Raw genomic sequence first — 23,507 nt, 5'->3', positions numbered from 1 at the left:
TGGGGCATGTTACGTTAACTTTATTTTTCTAACAAATAAGTATATTTTAAAAAATTGTCAATGGTAAGGCAATATCAATAAAGAGGTTCTCTTAAAGATTTGTGAATAAAAATCACATCTCAAGGACCTCTTGAAATCTAGGTTCAGGCTTATTAATTTCCAAAAATAATTTCTAATTTTTTTAAAAAAGATGAACCTATAATAGTTTCAGTAGTAAGACAAAAAAAAAATTCATATGTGTTGTTGTTTACTGGTAAAGCTGTCCATTTCACGAGTATCCAAACCTTCTATGCCTCTGTTCCTATATAGTAAAGTGCCTGGCTTGAAAGAGCAGTCACCAGGAGTAACAAAATTGCAGCCTGAGGCAGGAGAGGCAGTGCAATCAAATGTTCCAATAAACTACTTCCACTTTTTGACTTCACTCTAATTCAACCTACTGTCATGACTGGATGGGATCTGTTTTGCCTCTAGAGTCAATGACAAAATGTTGCTAAAGTTATAAGTAGGGAGAGAGAAAAATATAAAATCAAAATACAAAATAAGTACATATATATTTCAATATGTAGAGTGTTTTATATGTATATTTCTATACAAACACTATGTTAAATATTTATGAGTAAATGCAATAAAGAAAGAAGATAATAAAGAAAAAAAGGAACATATTTAACAAGAAATCTGTTTTAGAATTTCTTTGATGATTTATTCATTCCATTCACTTTCCTGGAACACACTGTTTTTATGTTAACGTCCTGAATTCCTTCCTCTATTACTTCGCTTCTGAAGAAGGGAAACATTTGGTGTTGAGAACATTCGAACACTAGGTGGCAAGCTTGCAAAGTTAGACTGTGAGGCCCGGAGAAAACTGTGAAGGATGGAAGGCAGCAGAATCATTCTTCCTCTACCAGCAACGTTCTTAACACCAAAGCTGCAGTAATCTTCCAAGAATTAAAACATTGGAGCTATGAATCAAAGTAAGAGAGATGGAGTGGGGTGATTATTTTATTCCTTGCCTGAAATAATCCTTTGCCTTAGCTTTTAATATTATAATATATATGGCCACAGGTAATTACACCGAAATGAAAATGACATAGAAATAATAAAGAATGATCGTATGTATTTTCTGTCTTCTTTTTTTTTCTCCAATTAACAAAGGCTATTCAAGTTTTGTTTAAAGACTTAAAATTTTATGACTTTTTGGGGGACTTCATTAAACCTAGTTCTTTGTAGAAATAGAGACTTCTGCATTTTTTTCAGCTTTCTCATTTTGGCTTTGTACTTTCCTACTGAATGGAAGGAAACAATTACTTTTGGACGGACTCCAAAATGCTTTGCCTCTTCTGATTCATGTCCTGTGGCTCACATTGGGTCACTCTGCCGTGGCTGCTAATAGGCTACCTAGAGCAATGGGAGACTGGGGTTTCTCTGAAAAAATCTCTGTAGGTTTACTCTATGAGATGACAATCTTCCACATCTAACTCTCCAGCCTGATATCTCTGACTAAAAACCCACTACTTTGATTTATTGATATTTACTTTACTACATACAACTAATTAACTAGATACCAATGTTTTGTGTTAATAGCCTAATGCACCTTCAATGACATGTTATTTTTGCCTCAGAGATATTTATCTAGTCTTTGCCAAAGTGAAGTGACTAATTGTGACAAAAGTCTAGGTACAATGGGAAATAAAAATTGTTACCTGGTTAACAACAACAACACCTCTCCACACTCTAGGCCCTCTCTGTGATCCAACCAGTAGATTCTGTAATTAATCCCATTTGAGGCACTTGAACAGGACATCGAACAGATAGGTGGTACATTAACCTCAGGTTCCTTTGGTAGGACTTCAAAACTACTTGGTAATGTAAAATCACTACATAGACTCAAGATTCTTTCACTCACCTGGTAACAGAATTTGCTCAGAAGTTAGGAAAAATAATCATACACTTCATATCCAGTGATAGAAAAGAGAAAGAGAGAGAAGAGAGAGGGCCTCTATAATGCTCATTTAAAAAGCTACCAGACGAGGAGGAGCTCTGTAACATATGCTTACTTGATCAACACATGGGAATTGTTTACCCCTCATACTGTACTTGGACTTTGCTTTTGAAACCTGTTTCCTTGTGTTCACTACTGTTTTCAACCTTGAAGACCTCCGTGAAGCTTCCCATGATTGATCTAATTTAGTTTTCTCATGGGTCATCTTTTGATCCTTCTGGAATCTGTCATTCATTCACTACATAGTTCCTGAACACCTATAGTGAGCACTGCCTCAGGATACCTGGTGGGTGGGGGAATAGATGAACAACAAGAGACCTTTTTTTCCCTCCCTTGAGCTTAGCTTATATCTCTATCTGGTCCCTGTCAACACATTTCCTTACCATGCTCAAGTTTTCAACTTTATAACACTCTCTGTGTAGTCTAACTTTTAATACCCTGCCAGATATGTGATCTTAAGAATATTCTCTGCACTTCCTGGAAACTCGTCGCACTGTTTATAAATCTATGCACAATAGGCTTTTACTAATCTGAATGGGAATAAAAGATCTGAAAACAATCCCTTCTTGCTCATCCTGTAACCCTACTCTTCCTTCCCTAATAAATATACTTATACACACTGATAAATCCAAATGCCATCATAATTACAAGTATAAAACCACATAGACAAAACCTTGTAACACTTAAGCTTCATAATTAGAAAAGGGAATTTTTCATTCTGGTTACCATGCACAGAACACAGTATAATCAATCCCTTGATTTAACTGAATAGAATGAATTTCCAATGCATTCACACAGGAAGTTATTAAAGATATTGTGGACTTATCGGCAACGAGCACAATAAGAGGACCTAAGAATTACCTTCAAATTAAGAAAATAATAATGTCATCTCTACCAGGCTCCAGGGAGAACATAAATTAAAATGAAGACATGCAACAGCATTGCCCGGATGAACTCTGCCCCCAAATGTCTTGCTTAAGCAACCTGCTCCACCCCTGAGTTCACCAAAACACAGAAAAGCTAACCTAAAAGTTTAAGCAGCTCTAAACTAAACTAAACTAAACTAAATGCCATTTGGAAGAGTCTGCTTCTGTTCAAACTTATTTATTAATTATCTGTCAAAACTGGTACATTTTTTTTGGCAGTGAAACTTGCATCTGGTTCAAATGTCTCAATTTATTGAACACTTACATAAGTGTCACCACTAAATTATATACAAAATCAAAAGATTGTTTCATCTCCAGGCCAACTCCTGGAATACATTGAGTTTGTGCTCATTCCAATTCAATTCTCCTGGTTTAAAAGTGCTGATGGCAGAGAACTACACAGCTATCTTTTTATAGACTGAATCATGTTTCTTCCACATCCAAATGTGGAAGCCCTAACCACTAATGTAAAGGTGTTTAGAGACAGAGGCCTTTGGGGGGGGCGGGCAATTAGGTTCTGACAAGGTCATGATAGTGGGGTCCTTGACTGACAGAATTAGTGTCCTTATAAAAAGAGACACTATGAGTTTTCTTTCTCCCTATCCCTCATGCCCACACTGCAGAAAAATCACATGAGGAGCCAGCAAGAAGGCAGCCACCCGCAAGTCAATAAGAGAGCCTTCACCAGCCCCTAACCATAATGTAACCCCTATCTTAGTTTTAAACTTCCAGAAGTGTGAAAAGATAAATCTTTGTTTTTTAAGCCACCCAGTCTATGGTATTTTGTTATGGTAGTCAGGACAGACTGATACAATCCATGAATCTGCATTTGGTGAGCTTTCCTAGAAAACTGTTCATAGTACTATTACAGTATTAAGTAATGAAATATTAGCAGAAAAACAAAAACATGCTGTCAGTTAAATACAGATTAATGGAAACAATGCTGAATAGAGATATAGTGATTGTCAACCTTGGTTTGCACACTGGTATCATCTGGAAAGTATTTCAAAATATTGAGGACTGAGATAGCTAAAGAAAATCTGACTGATATAACCTGAACATGAGATTTTACTCTTGTATGCAACCCATGTTAAGAAACACTGATATAGAACAAGCATTTGGAGAAGAAAACTTCTTCCAAGGAAAGGAGGGAGTTCAGTGGGCAATGGCTAGCAGTTAAATGTGGCCACAGGATCCTTCCACAGGAGCTTGTTTGTCACATACTCATTCTACAAAATTCCCTAATTCAAGAGGAAGTGGAAGTAACAATATTGGGAAAATGTTGTTCATGCTTAACAATAGTCACATTTGCTCTTTTCCTTCCCACTTCTAGAATTGTTTATGTGTATAGAATTACTCAGGTAGAACTTCTCCCTCACAAAGCTAGTCATGTAAAACAAACATTTTGACCCTGTGAGCATGAGCATGTGAACACACACACACACACAAATAGAGCTCCCTTTATACAAACAAAATGATCAAAGTAACAAAATACCTGAAAATATAGCCAGGTAATAGAGCCATAGAAAGAGATGCTTGTGAGCAGTTTGAGTTTGGTGCTTCTAAATAATAGACTCCTCAAATAGAAAGTAACTACACCCTCAAACTGGGTAATAAATCATAGATTTTGGTTTACTCCTGACTTCTAATACTTCTCATGGGCAAGTCTATTTCATTGCCTCTTTGATGTCTCTCTGGTCTTCACCCCACACTTCCTTGGCTTCTCCTCCTCTAGCCACCATTTTGTAGCCATATTTCCCAAGCTCTTTTTCTGCTGGCCTCTAAGTGTTACTGTTTTCATGGCCGTCCCCAGGATAAATCCATAAGTACAATTATCTACAATGATGATAGTGTACACCTCGATACCAAACCTTGCTACTGCATGTTTAGGTGTTCTAAACATTGAACTTCACATAAACAAAGCTGTCCAGGAGCCACAATACTCCCTGTTATAGTTCAGATATGAAGTATCCCTCCCAAAGCTCCTGTGCTACTGCAGGAATTCTGAGGTGAAATGATTGGATTGTGAGAATTATAACTTAATTAGCCCATCCTAGCTTGAATAGACAGATTAGGTGGCAACTGTAGGCAGGTGGAGCATGGCTAGATGAGATGGGTCACTGAAGTCTTGCTAAGGAAAGGTGTATATTCCCTGTGGCCCCTTCCCTCAACTCTCCCTCTGCTTTCTGGCTGCAGTGAGGAGAGCAGCTTCCCTCTGTGACACTCTTTCCACAATGATGTGCTGCCTCAATTTGGACCCAATGCAATGGAGTCAGTCATCTAAGGACTGAGACTTCTGATACTGGGAGCCAAAATATAGTTTTTTCTCTTCTGAGTTGTTCTTGTCAGGTGCTTTGGCCACAGTGATGCAAAGCTGACTAACATGCTCCACTTGACATAAAATGTTTCCTGCTTTAGCATTAATCTTCATATAAATAAGCAAGGTACATAGAAGTCAAACTAAATTTTCTTCTTGCAAAGACCCTTAATCTGTGATTAGTACTTCTCAGCCTAACATGTGCATTGGAATCACTTGGGAATTAAAAAAAAAAAAATCCTGATGACTAAAGAGTATGTATTCCGACAAAATACATTATGAATCCATAACCTCTTTAGCAGTCTTACCAACACTGCTTAGGTTCAACTTTATATCACTCCCCTCCACTAATAATACCACAGCACCTTCTTGCCACAAGCCTGCCCTCCCACCCCTAACTTTCCTAGCACACACATATAGAAAGTAGTCAACAGTAGCAACTAAATAACAAATTACAAGTAAAATGTCTTGCTGTGTAGCTTATGAATACCACAGCTGAATATAAATGGAAATTATTTAAGTGATATAAATATAAATAACACAAAAATAAACACTTATTTTGTAGAGCAATTATCAGAGTTGTGAGTTTGAGTTAGTATGCTTGAAGGCATCGATTCATTTTCTAAGTAGCTATGTCCTAATTTGTCTAAGTAAATTGAAATTTAGCCTGAAGATTAAAAGTAAACTCTGACTTTTTCCACTGTCTTCCCAGCTATTTCCATGGGAGAGGAAAGGCTAGCAAAATCGAGGAATTTATACAGTTTGAAGCAGAATATGCAGAAGTTTCCTGAAATCAATATTATATCATTATAACTCTATTAAGAACAGGCTACCTTGTACATACATATACACTCACAATAACAACGACAAAACATAATTTAAATGTTAAATATTCCAAATGTAAGACGTAAGACTCCGAATTTACTAGAAAAAAATAAAAGGATAAACTTCAAGGCATTGGACAAGAAACAATTTTCTGGATAGGACCCTGAAAACAAAGGAAACAAAAGCAAAAAATGACAAGTGGGATTATATCAAGCAAAAAAGCTTCTGCACAGCAAAGGCAATAATAAATATGATGAAGAGACAACTTCACCACAGAATGAGAGAAACTATATGTCAACTACTCATATGACAGAGGGTTAGTTATAAAGAACTCAAAAACCTTTATAATGACAACAAAAAATGAGTACTTTAATTACTAATGGGCAAATGAATGGACATTTCTCAAAAGAAGAAATACAAGTGTCCATCAATTATGTGAAATAATGTTTAATATCACTCTCAGGGAAATTCAGATCAAAACTACAATGAGACATGATCTCATCCCGGCTAGAATGACTATTTAAAAAACAGCAACAACAACAAATGCTGTTGAGAATGTGGAGGAAAAAGAACTCTAACGCACCTTGGTGGGAATGTAAATTAATTCAATCCTTGCAGAGAACATTATGGAGGTCCTTCAAAAAAACTAGGAATAGATCTCCCATATGACTCATCTATCCCACATCTGAGCACATACCTAAAGGAAACAAGATCAGTATACAAAGAGATACATGCATGTTCATGTTTATCATGGCACTGTCCATTATAGCTAATGTAAGTGATCAGCCTATGTGTCCATCAACTGTTGGATGGATAAAGAAATGTGGTATATATACACAATGGGATATTATTCAGCCAAAAAGAATGAAATTTGTATCATTTGTAGCAAAATAGATGGCTCTGGAGGACATTTGGTGGCAAAACATGCCAGAGATACAAAGTATCATATGTTCTTTTTTTTTTGGGGGGGGGGGGTTACCAGGGATTGAACTCAGGGGCACTCAAGCACTGAGCCACATCAGCAGCCCTGTTTTCTGTTTTATTAGAGACTGGGTCACTGAGTTGCTTAACAACAAAAGCATTCTGGATCCAGGACAGGAATCACAGTGGAGTAATGTCCACATATTAACTCTTTCTTGGACTGCTTTATGGAACACTGCTTCCTACCTTCAAAGTGAAACATATTACAAGAAATGTAGGATTAATTTTAAAAGACTGATATCTTATTTTCAATTCAGATTACCTATTTTCAAGTGGAAACAAAGAAATCACTGAGATGAAGAGAGACAACCAGAAAACTCATTTACAGAAATTTTAAAGTTATACTTAAAAATAGCTCCTACTACTTAATGGATTACATGAGTATAATTTGAGAGAGAGTCTGAGACACTTTTTGTTTACTTCTCCCCCGCCCACCCTGGGGAATATCTTTGAAAACAAGACAATTGGGAGAAGTAATGTATAATCTCTAAACACACTATAATTATACAATTATCTAGTTAGATTAAATAAACGAGGAGGTTTCATACTTTGGTTAATTGGAGCATGTTGCTTTTCCTAACATTTGACTCCTGATATGCAGACATGAGGATATTCTTTCATAGACAGTCTACATGACACTTTCAGTTTTCACGTCTCACACTGGTAAGCATATGTGCTGAAGACATCATCATGTAGCCCTTTCTTGTTTCAATAGCATATGGGATGAGGTGCTTTATGAGCTGTAATTCATACCGTCTTCGAAATGTTGGCAAAAGTTAATGAACTTGGCTTAGCCAAAAGAGAGAAATCGCAGCTATATTTAGTTGCTTTACAATTTTATTTTGTCTGCCTTCATGTTTTTTCCTTCACTAAGCTGTACAGAAGATATTTCAGGATCAGCAAAGGAAATGTAACCCTGATAATATATTCAGCAATTTATCTTTTCTCTGAGAGATTTCAGATTATATAACCAAGTACTTCCCAGAGAAGCATTGTTGATGTCTGATGCTAGGAGGCATATTTGTTTCTGTTGATATTCTTATAATTCTATTAACAGTATACAAATATATATATACATACTTTAATATTTATTTTTTAAAATAAAACAGTGTCAAATATCACTAGTAATTATTCTAGCTAATAAAACTAAATAGCAACTAAAATTTCCTTTCTCCTTTCCTATCTATATTCTTATTAATGTGGCATTGCACACTCTTCCTTCCATAATTATCACAGATTTGATGAATTGTAAGTACCTTATTCTGGAACAAATCACAAAGGATGCAAACATTCTTTTTTCAGGAAAGGTAGTTTCTTCCAATAAAGTCAATAATGTAGAAACAGTTTTGAACCTTATATGGGAGATGAATAAATAGAGGCCTAGTTTTACAATGTCAAATTGCTAACTTACAGAGTTGCAAGGAATTCAAAAAGATTTTCTGGTTTATATGGATGAATTGAATTAGTATCAAAACAATCGAAATCCTTACAAAAATTGTCTCTGGGTAGTTCAGCAGTCCTTCATTACAACACAGAAGTATTCTGAGCATATTATCTAGATGATACTATTCTAGTTTCTTAATATGTTTATATAATTGGATGTGGGGACAAAAAGCAAGGAAGTACTAGTTGTCCTTACATTAAAATAATGTCATGCTCTTCATTGGATGGTATATTCTGTCTCCATATATACAGATGTTTATCCTGTTAGGGTTTTCTATTTAGATTTTTTTTTCTTTTGGTATTGGGGATTGAACCCAGGAGTGCTTAATCACAGAGCTACATCCACAGCCCTTTTTATTTTTTGTTTTGAGACAGGGTCTCACTAGGTTGTTTATGGCTTTGCTAAGTTGTTGAGGCTGGCTTTGAACCTGCAGTCCTCCTGCCTTAGCCTCCAGAGCCTGGTTGGATCATTTTTTAAGAGAGTTCAGAGTAAAGAAGAGTGATGAATCAGATTTACTTAAGAATAAGCAAGATTCTTTTCTTGTTTTATTTATTATTTATTTTGTTTTGGTATTTATTGTTATTATTTGGTTACTATTCTTATCAGCCCAAATCTAGTTTTACTCTGGAGTATAATACACCCATATTCATGAGAGTATTTCAGGAGTAGAAAACAAAAAAAGGTACTAATCATAATTTAGATCTGTGACTTTCACAGAATAATGACTTTGCATATATTTTAGTCAGGAATTTTGCCTTAGTTGACAAAAATTTTACTGAGGTGATAAAAATGTTCTGAAACCGATTTATAGTAATGGTTGCCTCACTTGGTAAATTTATGGAAAATCTTTTAATTTTATCCTTGAAATAGGTGGATTACATGAAATATAAATTATGACTCAATAAATCTATTTCAAAAACATATCACTTTAAGGAATGCACTTTCTTGCAAAAATTCAAGCAGAATTTTAAAATTTTTGAAACATAATATTTTCCAGTTTATAGAATTTAAATCTACAAAAATAAGCACATAAATATTCTATTATATGACATCAGAAATATCAGCATTCTTTCATTTGGCCAATATTCTTAAAATATAAAAAATATTCTGCTTGAATATCCTTTATCCATTTATTTAAAAAAATTGTTGAGTAACTATATTATGTCAGACATTGTTCTAGGTGATAGAGATAAAAAAGTTGACCAAGCTTCACTAATTTCTTTACCTTATTTGGGTTCATATTGTAGTTCTGCGAGTTCTAGTAAGTTTTACCTTGTGAGTTCAGAATATTAAATGAATACCTTCAATGACATCCTCATGGTTATGTAGATTCATATTCCCATTTCATTACAGGTATTTATCTCAATCTTAAACATATTTTTACAATATTATTATTAATTTTTTAGAGATTCATAAACCATTTTCTTATCAGGATTATCAAGACAATCAGAAAATTAAACATTTTAACCATGTGCCTTTTTAAACAAGGGTATACAAATGACTTATCAGCACAAGGAAAGATAACTCAGCATCAGTAATCATTAGGGAAATGCATCCTAAAACTAACAGAAGATACCATTTCTCACTCATTAGATGGGTTAGGAAAAAACTTGAGCAACTGAGCACACCTGTAATTACAGCTATGGAGGAGGCTGAAACAGGAGGATTGCCAAATTCAAGGCCAGACTAGGCAACTTAGCAACAAGAGCCTGCCTCAAAAAATAAAACAAAAGAAAAACAAAAATAAATAAACAAACAAACAGAAAAACAGAAAGGAAAGAATTAGGACACTCACACATTGTCCCTGGAAATTGAAAGTATTTCAATCCCTTGGAAAATAATTCAACAGTTTCTCAAGTAGTTAACACAGATAAGACCCAGCAGTTTCACACTCAGTTATATACTCAAGGGAAATGCAAACACACCAATACAACAATCTGTGTACATGAATGTTCACAAAAGCAATATACACAATAGGTCAACGTAGACACTATATAAATATCTACCAACTGATGAATGAATAAACAAAAATATAATAAGCCTATTAAGTGAAATACCAATAAAAAGAAACAAACTACTATGCTATATGTTATGATATGGACAAATCTCAAAAATATTATGCTAAGTGAAAGGAGCTGGATGCAACAGAATATTGAATAACTCCAATTAAATGAAAGGTCCAGAAAAGAGAAATTCTACAGAGACATATATTAGATTGATTGTTTTTTTTTTTTTTTTTTGCCTGGGAAGAAAAAGGGACAGGAGGAAACAATAAATGTGCACAGCGGATCTTACTGAGGTGATAAAAATGTTCTGAAACCGATTTATGGCAATGGTTGCCTCAGTTGGTAAATTTATTGAAAATCTTTTAATTTTACCCTTGAAATAGGTGGATTACACGAAATATAAATTATGACTTAATAAATCTATTTCAAAAACATATCACTTTAAGGAATGCACTTTCTTGCAAAAATTTACAATCTGAATTACAAAACATAAAAACACACACTTTCAGAAGATAAAAGTTTATAGGTGTCCTATTTCTTTTAGTGGAAATCGCCATGGAGATTTCAAAACAGGATGAAGACTTCCTGGATTAAAAATAGTGAATACTGAAGAGTTATGGTTAAGAAGTAGTTTCTATCTCATGCAGATTTGAGAATGGGATCCTTATATAAAATGTCCAACTAAATTACCATTGCTATCATCATGATCACACTTATAATAGTGATAAATAGATATATACAATAATGGCAATAAAACTGAGTATCAGAGCCAGTACTGTAGTTATTCACATTGTACCATTTACCACAGGTGTTTTGTTCCATTTTGATTTATATTTAAGTGAATGAATACAGCAACCCTGTGGGTGTTATATTCACTTTATATAAGAAAAGAGGAGTTTTGAGGAGTAAGTAACTAGTTTCAGGTCATCAACATAGATGATAAATAGTGGACATAGAAATTAATCCCAAACCTACCAATCACCAAAGTCTGAGCATAACTTCTACAGTGTCCTTTTGAATAAGTAAACAAATACCAACTGATAGGTACACCAAATACTGAGAAATGTCGTGACAAACTAGGAATTTCTACTCATAACCCTGCTGGGTATCAGTGGAAATGAGCTCAAATTCCGAAAAGATAAACCGGGAGGAAAACAAAGCTTTTTCCTTACTTCAGGACTTTTACATAAATGACAAGAAGAATAAAACACAAGGAAATGTGACAAATACCTAGTTTTACAACATACGCCATGTCTAACATTTAGTAAATACCCATTCATGTGAGTATTTTATGTATATAAGATAATTCCCCTTAAAGCTCATTAATTTTTCAGACACTGGTATGTATATTTATTTATAAGAGGATTTCATGGTGATATATAAGCATTGCTCAAATTTGATATAAAGCCAAGCATTCAAGAAAATTGGACCTGCCAGTGCTAACAGTCAGATCATCTCAAAGTATGGGCTATTCCTTAGTAATTAAAAGTACCACAAAACCAGGACAGTGACCTCAAATTACAAACAGGAACATTCATCCATTTTTCATTCTTTTTCAACTCTCATGATGATATCAAAGAGGAAGTACCCATTAGTAATGAAAGACATGGTAAAGGGGTAACAAACAGCACTTGCCAATCTCCATTTTCATCAAAAACCCAGATAACCTTAGGGTGAGAGTTTCGGGAGGCAGCTCTATCAAGGCTCATTTAATAACATAGTTTTGTTGTCATCACATTTATGCTGTGTTGACCTTATATTAACATAAGTTTTTCAACTAGAAAATACAGAGTTCCCTGTGCAATGAAATTGATAAAGAAAACAGTCAATATGTTTAAGGAAAAATGTCAATAAACAGTACAGGTGTTACAGGGGTATGGTTAAAGTCACAATGGTAGTATCTAAATGACAGAAGTTTGAGAAAAAGGCAATGGTTATCATTCTGTCACATCATTATAAGTATCAAATCTGCATTAGAAAATAAGGAAGTTAAGACTTGCCATAACTAAATTGCTATTCTGGACTTCAAAGGGTTGGCCCATTTTTTGACTTCAGAGAATTATTTAGGGTGCTGAAAATAGGCAGCCAGTTGACCATTCATGAACTTGGGGCATGCCTTAGGCAAACCACTAGGACTCTGTTCTTTACCTTTCTAAACCTTCCAGAGGTAAATTCACACCTTTTACTTATGCACACTCCTCAAGGTACCACTTGCTTTTACTTGCCTCCATCAAAACCTATCCTTAGATCTTTCATTCACACTAGGACACAAAGGCTTCCTACTTTTACAGTTTGCTACTGAACTCTCTAGCTTTTGCATTTTTACACAAACTGAGACATAAAGGTACAGGATATACTTTTCAGACTGTCATAAAATTTAGGTCCTTTTCAGCAGATAGGAAATTATGCATTGTATACATCAACTTTACTCTCCAGAAAAGTTTATCTCTCGGGGCTGGGATTGTGGCTCAGTGGTAGAGCGCTCGCCTAGCACGCAAAGGTCCTTGGGTTCTATCCTCAGAACCACATAAAACTAAATGTTTGGAATACAGGTATTGTGCCCAACTACAACCAAAAAAATAAAATATTTTAAAAAATATCTCTCCTATCTCACAGTATCATAAGACCTAGGAAATTGCATGGAAATGGAAGGAGACCCTCATTGTTATACAAAATTACATATAAGAGGTTGTGAGGGGAATGGGAAAAAAAAACAAGGAGAGAAATGAATTACAGTAGATGGGGTAGAGAGAAAAGATGGGAGGGGAGGGGAGGGGGATAGTAGAGGATAGGAAAGGTAGCAGAATACAACAGTTACTAATTTGGCATTATGTAAAAATGTGGATGTGTAACGGATGTGATTCTCCAATTTTTGGGGGTAAAAATGAGAGTTCATAACCCACTTGAATCTAATGTATAAAATATGATATGTCAAGAGCTTTTTAATGTTTTGAATAACCAATAAAAAAAGACCTACTTACACTAGTCAGAAATAATGTTCCCAATAATGTTGAGAGGTTGATTTATACCCCCACCCCAATTCTTAGGAGAAAACAGAGGCATATCACTTCTCATGGGTATTAGCCCTTTACCACACACTCTGGCTGTGAATAGAGTCTAGATAGTATTTCCCAAGATTTGGTTTTAGGAACATGCATCTAAGAATTAACTGGAAATTTGTTTAAAATAAAGACGCCCAGCTTGGAGAGTTCCAAATTTAAAACTAGAATGAGGGTGAATAGGGTTCTGGCAACTGAATCCAAACATATACCTCTAAATTATTCTTATTCTAGTGTTTGAGAATCTCTCCCATTTCTCTAGTGTACCCCACTCTTTATTTCTCTTTTTATAACTTGGGTCAGTAAAGTCTAGAGTTCTATTGCTTTCCAGATGATTAAATTATGTCTGCCTTTTCTGTCTTCAAATTTCTAGTTGTCCTCCTATCATATCTCTGTTGACTTGCTGCTTGTTTAGTCACAAAAACAAATTTTAAAAAATACATAAAAAGGAAGAAGAGGAAAAAGAGAGACATGGGAATTCAAAATTGGGTGGATGTCTGGGGTACCTCGGACAGCAGCTGTTTAGTGGGATTCCGGGACAGAGTGTGTAAAATCCTTGGCTTCATACAGTCTCTGTCCTTGCACCTGAGCTGTGTAGTAAGTGCACAAGATTTGGCTGCCCAGCAGTTAATGCTGTGAGATTGACACCTACACTCTATTCTTGACCCTGCCTCTCCAGATCTTCCAAAATGTATCTTCTTTAACAGCTGACACCATCTGGAGAGCTTGGGAAACAAAAGAGCACTCAGTTTCTAATTTGATTTTACTTCTCCTAGGTTTCTTTTTTTCTTTCTTTTTTCTTTTTGCTCTTAAATTGAAGCAGTTTAATATAATACATGGTATTTTAACTTTTTTCCAATCCTAAATACAAAGAATAAAGACAAGAATGGCTAGAAACTATGGTACCTGGTTTGGGTGGTTTTGTTAACAATTGACAGGAACTGATAAAATAAAAATTCTTTTAGGTCTATAAGAATGCTCTCTCTTACAAAATCCATTTTTGGTCAGGGAGTCTGTGGGAATATATCACAGCTGTGTAAGTGATAAGTCATGCATATATAGTTCAAGTCTCAAACTTGAACTTTGGAATTGGAAAATAACATTTGATGCAATTAAAGAAGAACAGAAAGTGCATGATTTAATCAAAGCTGGTGCATGTACTTGAAACCCCTCCAAATTCAAATAGTGGGGGCTCCAAAAGCCTTTTTTGCCAACCACTTTTTTTTTCTCCTGTAGGATAAAATATTTCCTTTCACTCAAATCACTCAAATGTGAAATATTATCTTCTAAGCCCCAAATGGATTCATAACTTCAAAGGCACTGGTAGATTCATAAACACTGATGCTCTTCAGTAGAGAATTGATATGTGAAAATCATTGAGAACAATAGAAGCAGAATTAAAGGAGCCAAATCACTGCTATGATGAATTATTATGTGGTCTTTGAGATCATGCTTTGTGAAAACTACTTAGTGATCTGAGAAAATGCTCATGAGATAGTGTAGAGAAGGTGAGATGCAAACCCTGCATAATTCCTATACTTTGTATATACACATATATCTGTATTTTGATACATTTATATGTCTAAATCTGCATAATTACTGCATTTCCTTATATGCTGTTTATAGCAAGAGCTCTCAGAGTTGCTGAATTTTGAAATACTAATCCTTCTTATGTTCTTCTGTATTCTAAATTGTATATAAATCAAAATATAATTTTTTTGGTACTGGAGATTGAATTCAGAGGCACTCAACCACTGAGCCACATCCCCAGCCTGATTTTGTATTTTATTTAGAGATAGGGTGGCACTTATTTGCTTAGTGCCTCACTTTTGCTGAGACTGGCTTTTAACATGACATCCTCCTGCCTCAGCCTCCTGAGCTGCTGGTATTAAAGGTGTGCACCATCATGCCTGATTCAAAATATAATTTTAATACTATTTTTAAGAATCTTAACACTTTATACTGTTAGAATTTTAAATATTTTTAAATGTTATTAGAAAAAGTTTACTTTAAAAATCAAATATCAGGGCTTTAGAGTTATTATATCAATGACTAAGAATGGTTTTGGAGAAGAGCTGTGGGAACTTCTTTCTAGATTTTAATACATATATTTTAACAAAGATAAAAGAGAAGTTCTTTTGTCTCTTTGTGAGAAATGAGCATTACTGGAACAAACAGGGAAAAGTATCTAATCATTCTCATTTTCAATTATGTTTCACAGTGGAAAATTTCTGTAGTTTTTCTTACATTCTAATATTAATTCAAAGCATTATGTATAATCTGTAACACATAATGCTGTGTGTGTAATATATAAATATATACATACACATTGTACATTAGATGCACATGTGTGTGTGTTTACACACATATACTTATGTATATATAAAATCATTTTTCTGGTTAACATTGGTGAGATTAACTGGAACTAATGGATGTTCCTTGGCAGTTTGTCTCCACTTGCTAAAGACTGAAACATGATTAAGGCTTTACCACATGAAATATCAAACTCGGTCAATTAACCAAAAAAGTGGATGGGGCAAAAAGTATATTTAAACAAGGTCCTGAAAATAACTTCACCATCCCTTGAGAAATTACAGATTTTTCTTACCCTTATCTGATTAGCTCATAATTACATTTGGCCACAAATATGCTATTCTTTCCATTTTAGGTCACTGCATTTGGATTTTTTTTTTTTGTATCAACATAATCCAGGAATATGCTTATCGGCCTGCCTGGGACTGAGATTAAAAACATGATAATTACTTATCAAAAGGAGGATACTGAGACTGCCAGAGTGAGTTATTTTTTTGGGGGGGGTACTGGGGATTAAATTCAGGGACACTAGCCCACTGAGCCACATCCTCAGTCCTGTTTTGTACTTTTTAGAGACAGGGTCTCACTGAGTTGCTTACCACCTTACTTCTGCTGAGGCTGGCTTTGAACTCACAATCCTCCTGTCTCAGCCTCTCAAGGTGCTGGGATTACAGTTGTGCGGACCATGCCCAGCAAGAGTGACGTTTTTTAAATATGTAAATAAATGTTTTTTTCATTTACTTGCTCAGCATCTTTTAATAGATGACCATTTCACTTAAAAAAAAAAAAAACTAAAAATCTTGCGATAGTTTGTGGACCACACAGAATCAAACATTTCCAGCTCACCTGTGTGTACATTGGTCATCACTCACTGTGCTCCTGTCACGATGGCTTTCTTTATGATCTTGGAATAAGTGAGGCTGTGCCTGTCCCTAGGCCTTTGCATTTGCTCTTTTTCTACCTGGATAGTGCCTCCACTATATCTGAGGTATGGCAGGCTGCTTGTCACTCAAGTCTGAACTCAAGTGTTACATCGTCAGGAAGGAGATGAGTCTCTCCACTGCTTCTCTCACTACTACATGAGCATGTCACCCTCATCATGCTATAAAATTATTTCTGTATTCACTATTTATTGGTTATCTGCCCACCACTAATAATGAAAAACCCACAACAGAATGGACCTTGTCTGTCCTATTCACAAGGAGCAGTGTCTGACACAGAAAACACTCCATTGTTATTGTTATTTGTTGAGTGAGGAATGAATAAAATAGATTGTCTCCAAATATGACTTTGAATTTATATCATCTTTGTATATCCATCACACGAATTCTACTGAGAAGTAAAGTTAACTTTCTACTTTTTAAATCTGGGCTGGTCTTGTGATTTGCCTTTGATCAAGAGTACTCAGTAGATGTGACATTTTGCCAGTTCTAGACCTAGTCCCTAATAGTTCTTGTACTTTAATTATTGCTGCCTTAAGTCCTAAGCTGCCACAGAAACATCTCCAACAATTGGATAACAGGTGGAGAAGCCAAAGATAAAATACTGCAAAGAGAAAGCAGAGTCTAACCAGCCATCAGACATTCTAGCTGATCTACCTTAGCACCAGACTAATGTGCAAAGCTCTCTAGGATACTGAGCTGCACGAAACCTCTGCAAACAATATCACATGGAACAGAGACAGGGTATCTCTGCCATGCATCGCCACAAAGCAGGATCGAAAAGGATCAGTGTGATTGAAATCGAAAGAACTCCAAGTGATTTTCTCTGCTGCAAAAGATACCCGAAGCAGTCATTCCTACCAGAAACTGGGTGTTGTTGCAACAAAAATCTAAAAATACAAGTATTGACATTGGAACCACACAGAGTAGAGACAGTTGGTAAAGTAAGAGTTGGAAGAACAGTGAAGAAAATGATATTCTAAGCTAGAAAAAGATATTTGCTTTTTCAAAAGTACTAAAAAATGAGTGAGATTAGTGACTACTGTAACTTGGAACATGGAATACATTCCTGATGAACTTGTGACTTTGGCTGAGGAGGTTTTCAGGCCAAATGCCAAATGCACTAATAGGCTTCTTTGACTTGCATATGATAGAGTAGTGTAAGAGAGATGAGCTGAAGAAAGAACTGCTTCATTTTGAAGAATTTATTAAAACTATAGTGGCCCTAGGATAATAACTCCAGTTTGTAAAAAATTCTCAAAGTAAGATATGTCCACAGGAAAAAAAAAGTGGTGTTATCAGTAAAACGTGACTTAAAGGTAGGCACCTAATGATGTGTTGACTGTAAAACCCCTCATTAAAACTTGGAAAGACCCATCACCTCACACATTTCTCCTGGCGATACAAGTCTGTTGTTATATTTTCTTCTGTTAGTACATGAGGCATTTTACACAAAAATACATACATACATAATTAGGATCACATTTTAAATAAAGATCTCAATATTTCATTGTCATCCAATAGTTACCAGAACGTTGACTTTTGAGATAATTGCTTATAGGGCACATCTATTTTTATACAATCCCTGAAACACATAAAATATCCCTCCATTCTCCTATATTAGAAAAAAAAAATTTAAGAACCGAATAATAAAATCCCATGGCAAAATAAGATTTTTTAAAATTTGTTTTTAGATGTGTATGGAGCTTTATTTTATTCATTTATTTATTTGTGGTGCTGAGAATCGAACCCAGTGTCTCACACTTGCTAGGCAAGCAATTTACCACTGAACCACAACCTCAGCCCAAATTAAGTTTCTAATTAATGTGCTTTTCTATCATTTTACCTGCATGAATGTAGTCCACATATAAACATTTTAAAAGGATACTGAAACTTAATATCTCATGAGGTTCATTGTAGAGGATGCTATATATCCTATCCTATCCTATTCTCTATTCTGAAGATGCTAGTGACAGATTTCTTTCTAACGTTAGTACTAGAAATTTATTCACCCTAGATAACTCATGGTTTATTTGTTGTGGACAGTCCTCAAGTAAGTACTGCTGATTTGTTTTTCTTTTTCAAAATATAAAGTAAGACATGTGGCTCCTCTGCATGAAGGATATCTTAGTCTTGAAATTTGTTCTCTGATGTTAGTTTTGAATTCAGTTTTTTAATCTTCACATTTTTTTTCTTTCAGAGGTAATTTATGAATTTTAAAAAGCAATCTCTAGGGCTGGGGATGTGGCTCAAGCGGTAGCACGATCACCTGGCATGCGTGCGGCCCAGGTTCTATCCTCAGCACCACATACAAACAAAGATGTTGTGTCCGCCGAGAACTAAAAATAAATATTAAAAAATTCTCTCTTAAAAAAAAAAAGCAATCTCTAATGTTTTTCTAAAAAGATAAGGTATTTTAACTAATTACTGATCTTGTCTTATTTTTTAATTTATCATTGCGGGCTATAATTTGGATTTTAAGTGTTTCCCAAAGGTTAGTGTGTTAAAGCCTTAGTTATATCAGCTTAGTACTCCTGGGAGGGTTGGAAACTTTAAAAGGTGGAGCCTATGGGGAGGTCTTCCAGTCATGTAGGCATATCTTTGATGGGGATAGTGGAACTACAGTCTCTTCCTCTTCTCTTTTGTGGCCCTTCCAGGAAGTGAGTGACTTTTCTTTGTCACACACACCCCCACCATAATGTACTGCTTTACCATGAGCCATAAAACAATAGACCAACTGATGATGGATTGAAACTGGCAAAACTGTGAACCAAAAAAAACTTTTCCTCTTTTTAGGTTGGTTTCCTCCAGAATTTTGTCATAGTAATGAAAACCTAACATCATTTAATTTACATTTTTCTAAAACTTTAAGTATGTGATACTTTATTATATAAATTCACCATTAATGAATTAACTGTACTCACTTTGGGAGAAAATAAATGAGTTGTCAATTTTTGTTATTATCAAAATTGTCATAAACAATTTTGCACTCAAAATTTTTGCACTTCACATATCTTATTTTTTTCTAGAAATGGAATTTCCTGCTTAAAAGGTCTTTGAATTATCAAATTATTTTAGAAAGATAAAACAAATCTGGATTCTTGCCATTCGGGTGTCTACCTCAAGTGCGTATCTTGTCAGCACCAAGTATTGTCATTATTTAGAACTTTGTTAATGAAACCAGTAAAAGGGTATTACATGTTTAATGAACATTTCTTGGCTTATTAGGGAGATTCTACACTTACAGTGATGCTTCCTTCATCTCATGTTTTCAAATATCTTCTTGCTTACCTATACTGTTGAGCAGTATCTATTCACATCCTAATTCTACATTTTTTAAGATAAGTTATATTTAGTGTGGTGCTGTGGTCTGAACATTTCTTCTATATAAATGCATGTGTTGGAAACTTATCATCATCCTGATGATATTAGGAAGTGGGAATTTCTAGGTGATTTAATCTTGATGGTAGAGCCTTCACGAATGGTACTAGTGACATTATCCAAGAGACTCCACCAAGCTACCTTATCCCTTCTACCATCTGAAGATTTAGAGAGAAGGTGTCATTTATGGGGCAGACAGGAGGCCCTCAGCAGACATATCATTTGCTGGTATGTCTGAACATTCTAGCCTCCACAACTGTAAGAAATGAATTTCTGGTATTTATAAGTCACTCTGTTTGTAGCATTTTATTAGAGCAGCCTGAATGGATTGTGACAGTAGGCAATTTCTAACTTTTGAGTATAAAGATTATTCCTACCCACAAAATGCTAAACTGAGAATCTCTCCTAAGTAAACAACATAAAAATTGAAAATACTTATGTGATTGTATATCTCCTACAATAATATTTATAATAGTGAAAAAAGTCACAAGTAAATGTCCATTAATATTGAAGTTGTTATAAATAATATACCTGTAGAGTAAAATATTTGATTTTAGAAAAAGAGGCTTATATAAGTTGCTACTGATAAAATGTTAAGTAAAAATATATTAGAATTAAAGGGCATTTAAAACTTTTAATATGGAAAAAATTCTGCTATATAATGTTTAATAATGTTAGTTGAAAATCTTTTTTTCTACTAAAATTTTAAAAGGAAAGAGAAGGAGGTAAATCATAAAATATTTAAAGGATTGACTGTTAACTTTTGGAATTAGGGATGCTTTTTTATTTTCTTTTTTAGAATTTCCATTATTTTGGGAGTTTCATCATGCTATACTTCTCCTAGTTTCCTTCTTAATCCATACTAGATTAACACATTTATTTTAAAACATCTGTTTATACCTTCATTAAGAATAGTTATTTTCAGTTACATTGTCAACAACCTAACCTCTACTTATCAGTTCTTTTAACATCCCTTAACTGAAAGAATTAAATGAAAACACCAAACAAGAGAGGAGTCCTGTTTTACGAGTTCACTTTTTCAAAAGGAAAAGTTTCATTTAGCTTTAGTTTAGGACCAAAGGAAAAGAACAAATAATAATGTTTTAAGAAGGAGAAAAAAATATGTGGAAGAGAAAGACATCTAAAGTGGCACATTTTTTTTTTTACTTTGTAACTTAATAAGAAGCAATCCAAACTGTGTGACCAAATAATTCATCTTTTAAATTCTTACCACACCAATTAAAGTTATGCTATAGCTTAGTGCATCCTTTCAGGGCAGCCTAATTTCTCAATGAAGGACGGTTTGTACAACCTTGACAGGTACCTGTCAAAAGATGGCTTCTCTCCACAATCGAAGGCATCCTGGAGCTCCTTGACAAGATTAGCTTGGCCTGGCAGGCGGAAGAGACCCTCTTCTTTCAGCCCCCTTTGTCGGATAAAGTCCACGCACTGCTCCACCAGCATTGGAGCCAGACGGTTCCCATATCTCTTCTCGTAGCGGACAGTGTCTTCTAGTTTCTGTCCAAAAATACCTAGAAAAAATAAGGAATCACAGTGAATTTGAGTAATTTATCTCTTCATATTTTATTTTCTTTTAAAATTCAATATCCAGGAAAAACAAAGAGTAGCATGCTAGTGAGCAATGGACATTTGTATTTCACATTATTATACAACCAAATTCATGTTCAATTCTTCAAATGGAAATGCTTTTCCTAATGCTGCTCCTTTCTGCTGTACTCCATCTGTAGCTCAAAGCCAACATAGAAATACTAAGTTCAGGATACTCACTTTGAAGTAAGAACTATAATATACGTAATTTGAATTTGAGGATTTCTTTTTCTTTGAGGAAGGGATTTAAAAGCAGAAATTTTTTGAATAGTCAAGTTTGACTTTGGTTACAGTTTTGTCTGTATGCTCAATTTGAATTTGTAGTTCAAACACTGTTCATTTCTCTTTTCTCTTTTTGTTTTTAATCAAGTTGTAATGCCATGACTGTAATTAAAGTGCTAACACTAGGAAAAGAAAAACAGAATGTTCTGCCATATAAAATATTCCAGACAATGTTTGCTCCTTAGAACATTAAGCTATTAATTTATTTGGAAGGTGATAATTAAGTTATGAAGTGGTGAATACTAAAAGTGGTGAGGTGGAGTCATGGTGGTTTGCTCTGGCAGAGGATATGTTATCATTTACCTTGTCTGTAATAAAGAGCAGGCAGATTTTTAGTTTTATTGCTGACTTTAAAATATCTACAAACAAGGCATTCCTTGGTGTACGACCCTGGGACTGAACAGCCTGAGTATTCTACCCTTGGTATCCCATTGATAAAGAGACAATGCTTCTAAAATATATTAATATTAGGCAGTAACTTTGCAAAGATGTTCAACTTGTGAGAAAAGGTGAGATGGGGGCAAATGTGTTACTTCAACTTTTCCCCATGAAATGAATATCATTAAATAGTTTTAATGATCTAATAAGTTTCATAAAAATCGGAGAAAAATAAATGCTATGTGTTGAAATTTGGAATCCTCCAAAATGTTTGGGAAATTATTAACAGTCATTAGGTTAAGGATTTATAACAACTAGAGATACTTTGCCACTCCACCTATAAAATAATTTATTTATGGATTCAGGAATGCCAAACCATCATAGTTTAAGCAATAAAGACTTGCCACCAAAGGGAATGTTCTTAGCCTAGATAAATACAATAACAACAAACAAAATGATTCTATACCTAGTATCAATCTAGTACTAGAGGAAGTCATATATATTTCTTTTAGGAAGCAAGGTTGAGTGACCTAATATTACTCAAGCATATACAAAACAGATTTTGTAAAGGACATTTTTTTAAGGAAAGCAAAGATTAGACAAGGTAAAAGCTTTATTGAGCTTAACCTGTAGACTTTAGAATAAGCAGTTCCTTGATAATAGCATATCAAACATTATTCAGTAACTCAACAGCTTCACTCCTATTTTCTTTTGGCATCTCTACTTGAGAAGGTAGAAAAATAAATAACTTCTCCCACTTCTCCTACAGTGAGGTGACATTAAGGAATGGTGCTGCCAAGAAGTCTCATGGTACCTTTAGGAAGCTTATTTTACTTGGGGAAAAGAAAGCCAGAATTGCCAATATCTCCTGTTTCCTGTCTTTACATTCCCAATGCCAGTGTACAAGGGTTTCCCTTTTCTCCATGTCCTCTTATTATCTTTTGTCTTTTTGACGATAGCCATTCTTACTGAAGTGTAGTGTCTCATTGTGGTTTTGATTTGCATTTTCCATATGACTAGTGATGTAGAGCATTTTATCACATACAT

General features: G+C 34.7%; 1 protein-coding gene across 8 annotated transcripts in view; it reads right to left on the bottom strand.

Moving 5' to 3' along the window:
• Arhgap24 (Rho GTPase activating protein 24) overlaps window positions 1-23,507 on the bottom strand; it is a 711,589-nt gene that overhangs the window by 31,751 nt on the left and 656,331 nt on the right. For all 8 annotated transcript variants that reach the window (XM_078021565.1, XM_078021564.1, XM_078021563.1 and 5 more), the window contains one exon: window positions 21,517-21,724. In XM_078021565.1, coding sequence (XP_077877691.1) covers window positions 21,517-21,724 — 208 coding nt within the window. The remainder of the gene's footprint in view (window positions 1-21,516; window positions 21,725-23,507) is intronic.

The sequence above is a fragment of the Ictidomys tridecemlineatus genome, chromosome 9 (genome assembly GCF_052094955.1).
Source record: "Ictidomys tridecemlineatus isolate mIctTri1 chromosome 9, mIctTri1.hap1, whole genome shotgun sequence".
In the NCBI taxonomy this organism is placed as follows: domain Eukaryota; kingdom Metazoa; phylum Chordata; class Mammalia; order Rodentia; family Sciuridae; genus Ictidomys; species Ictidomys tridecemlineatus.
Note: the sequence above shows the minus strand (reverse complement) of the source record. Positions and strands in the feature narration are given on the sequence as shown.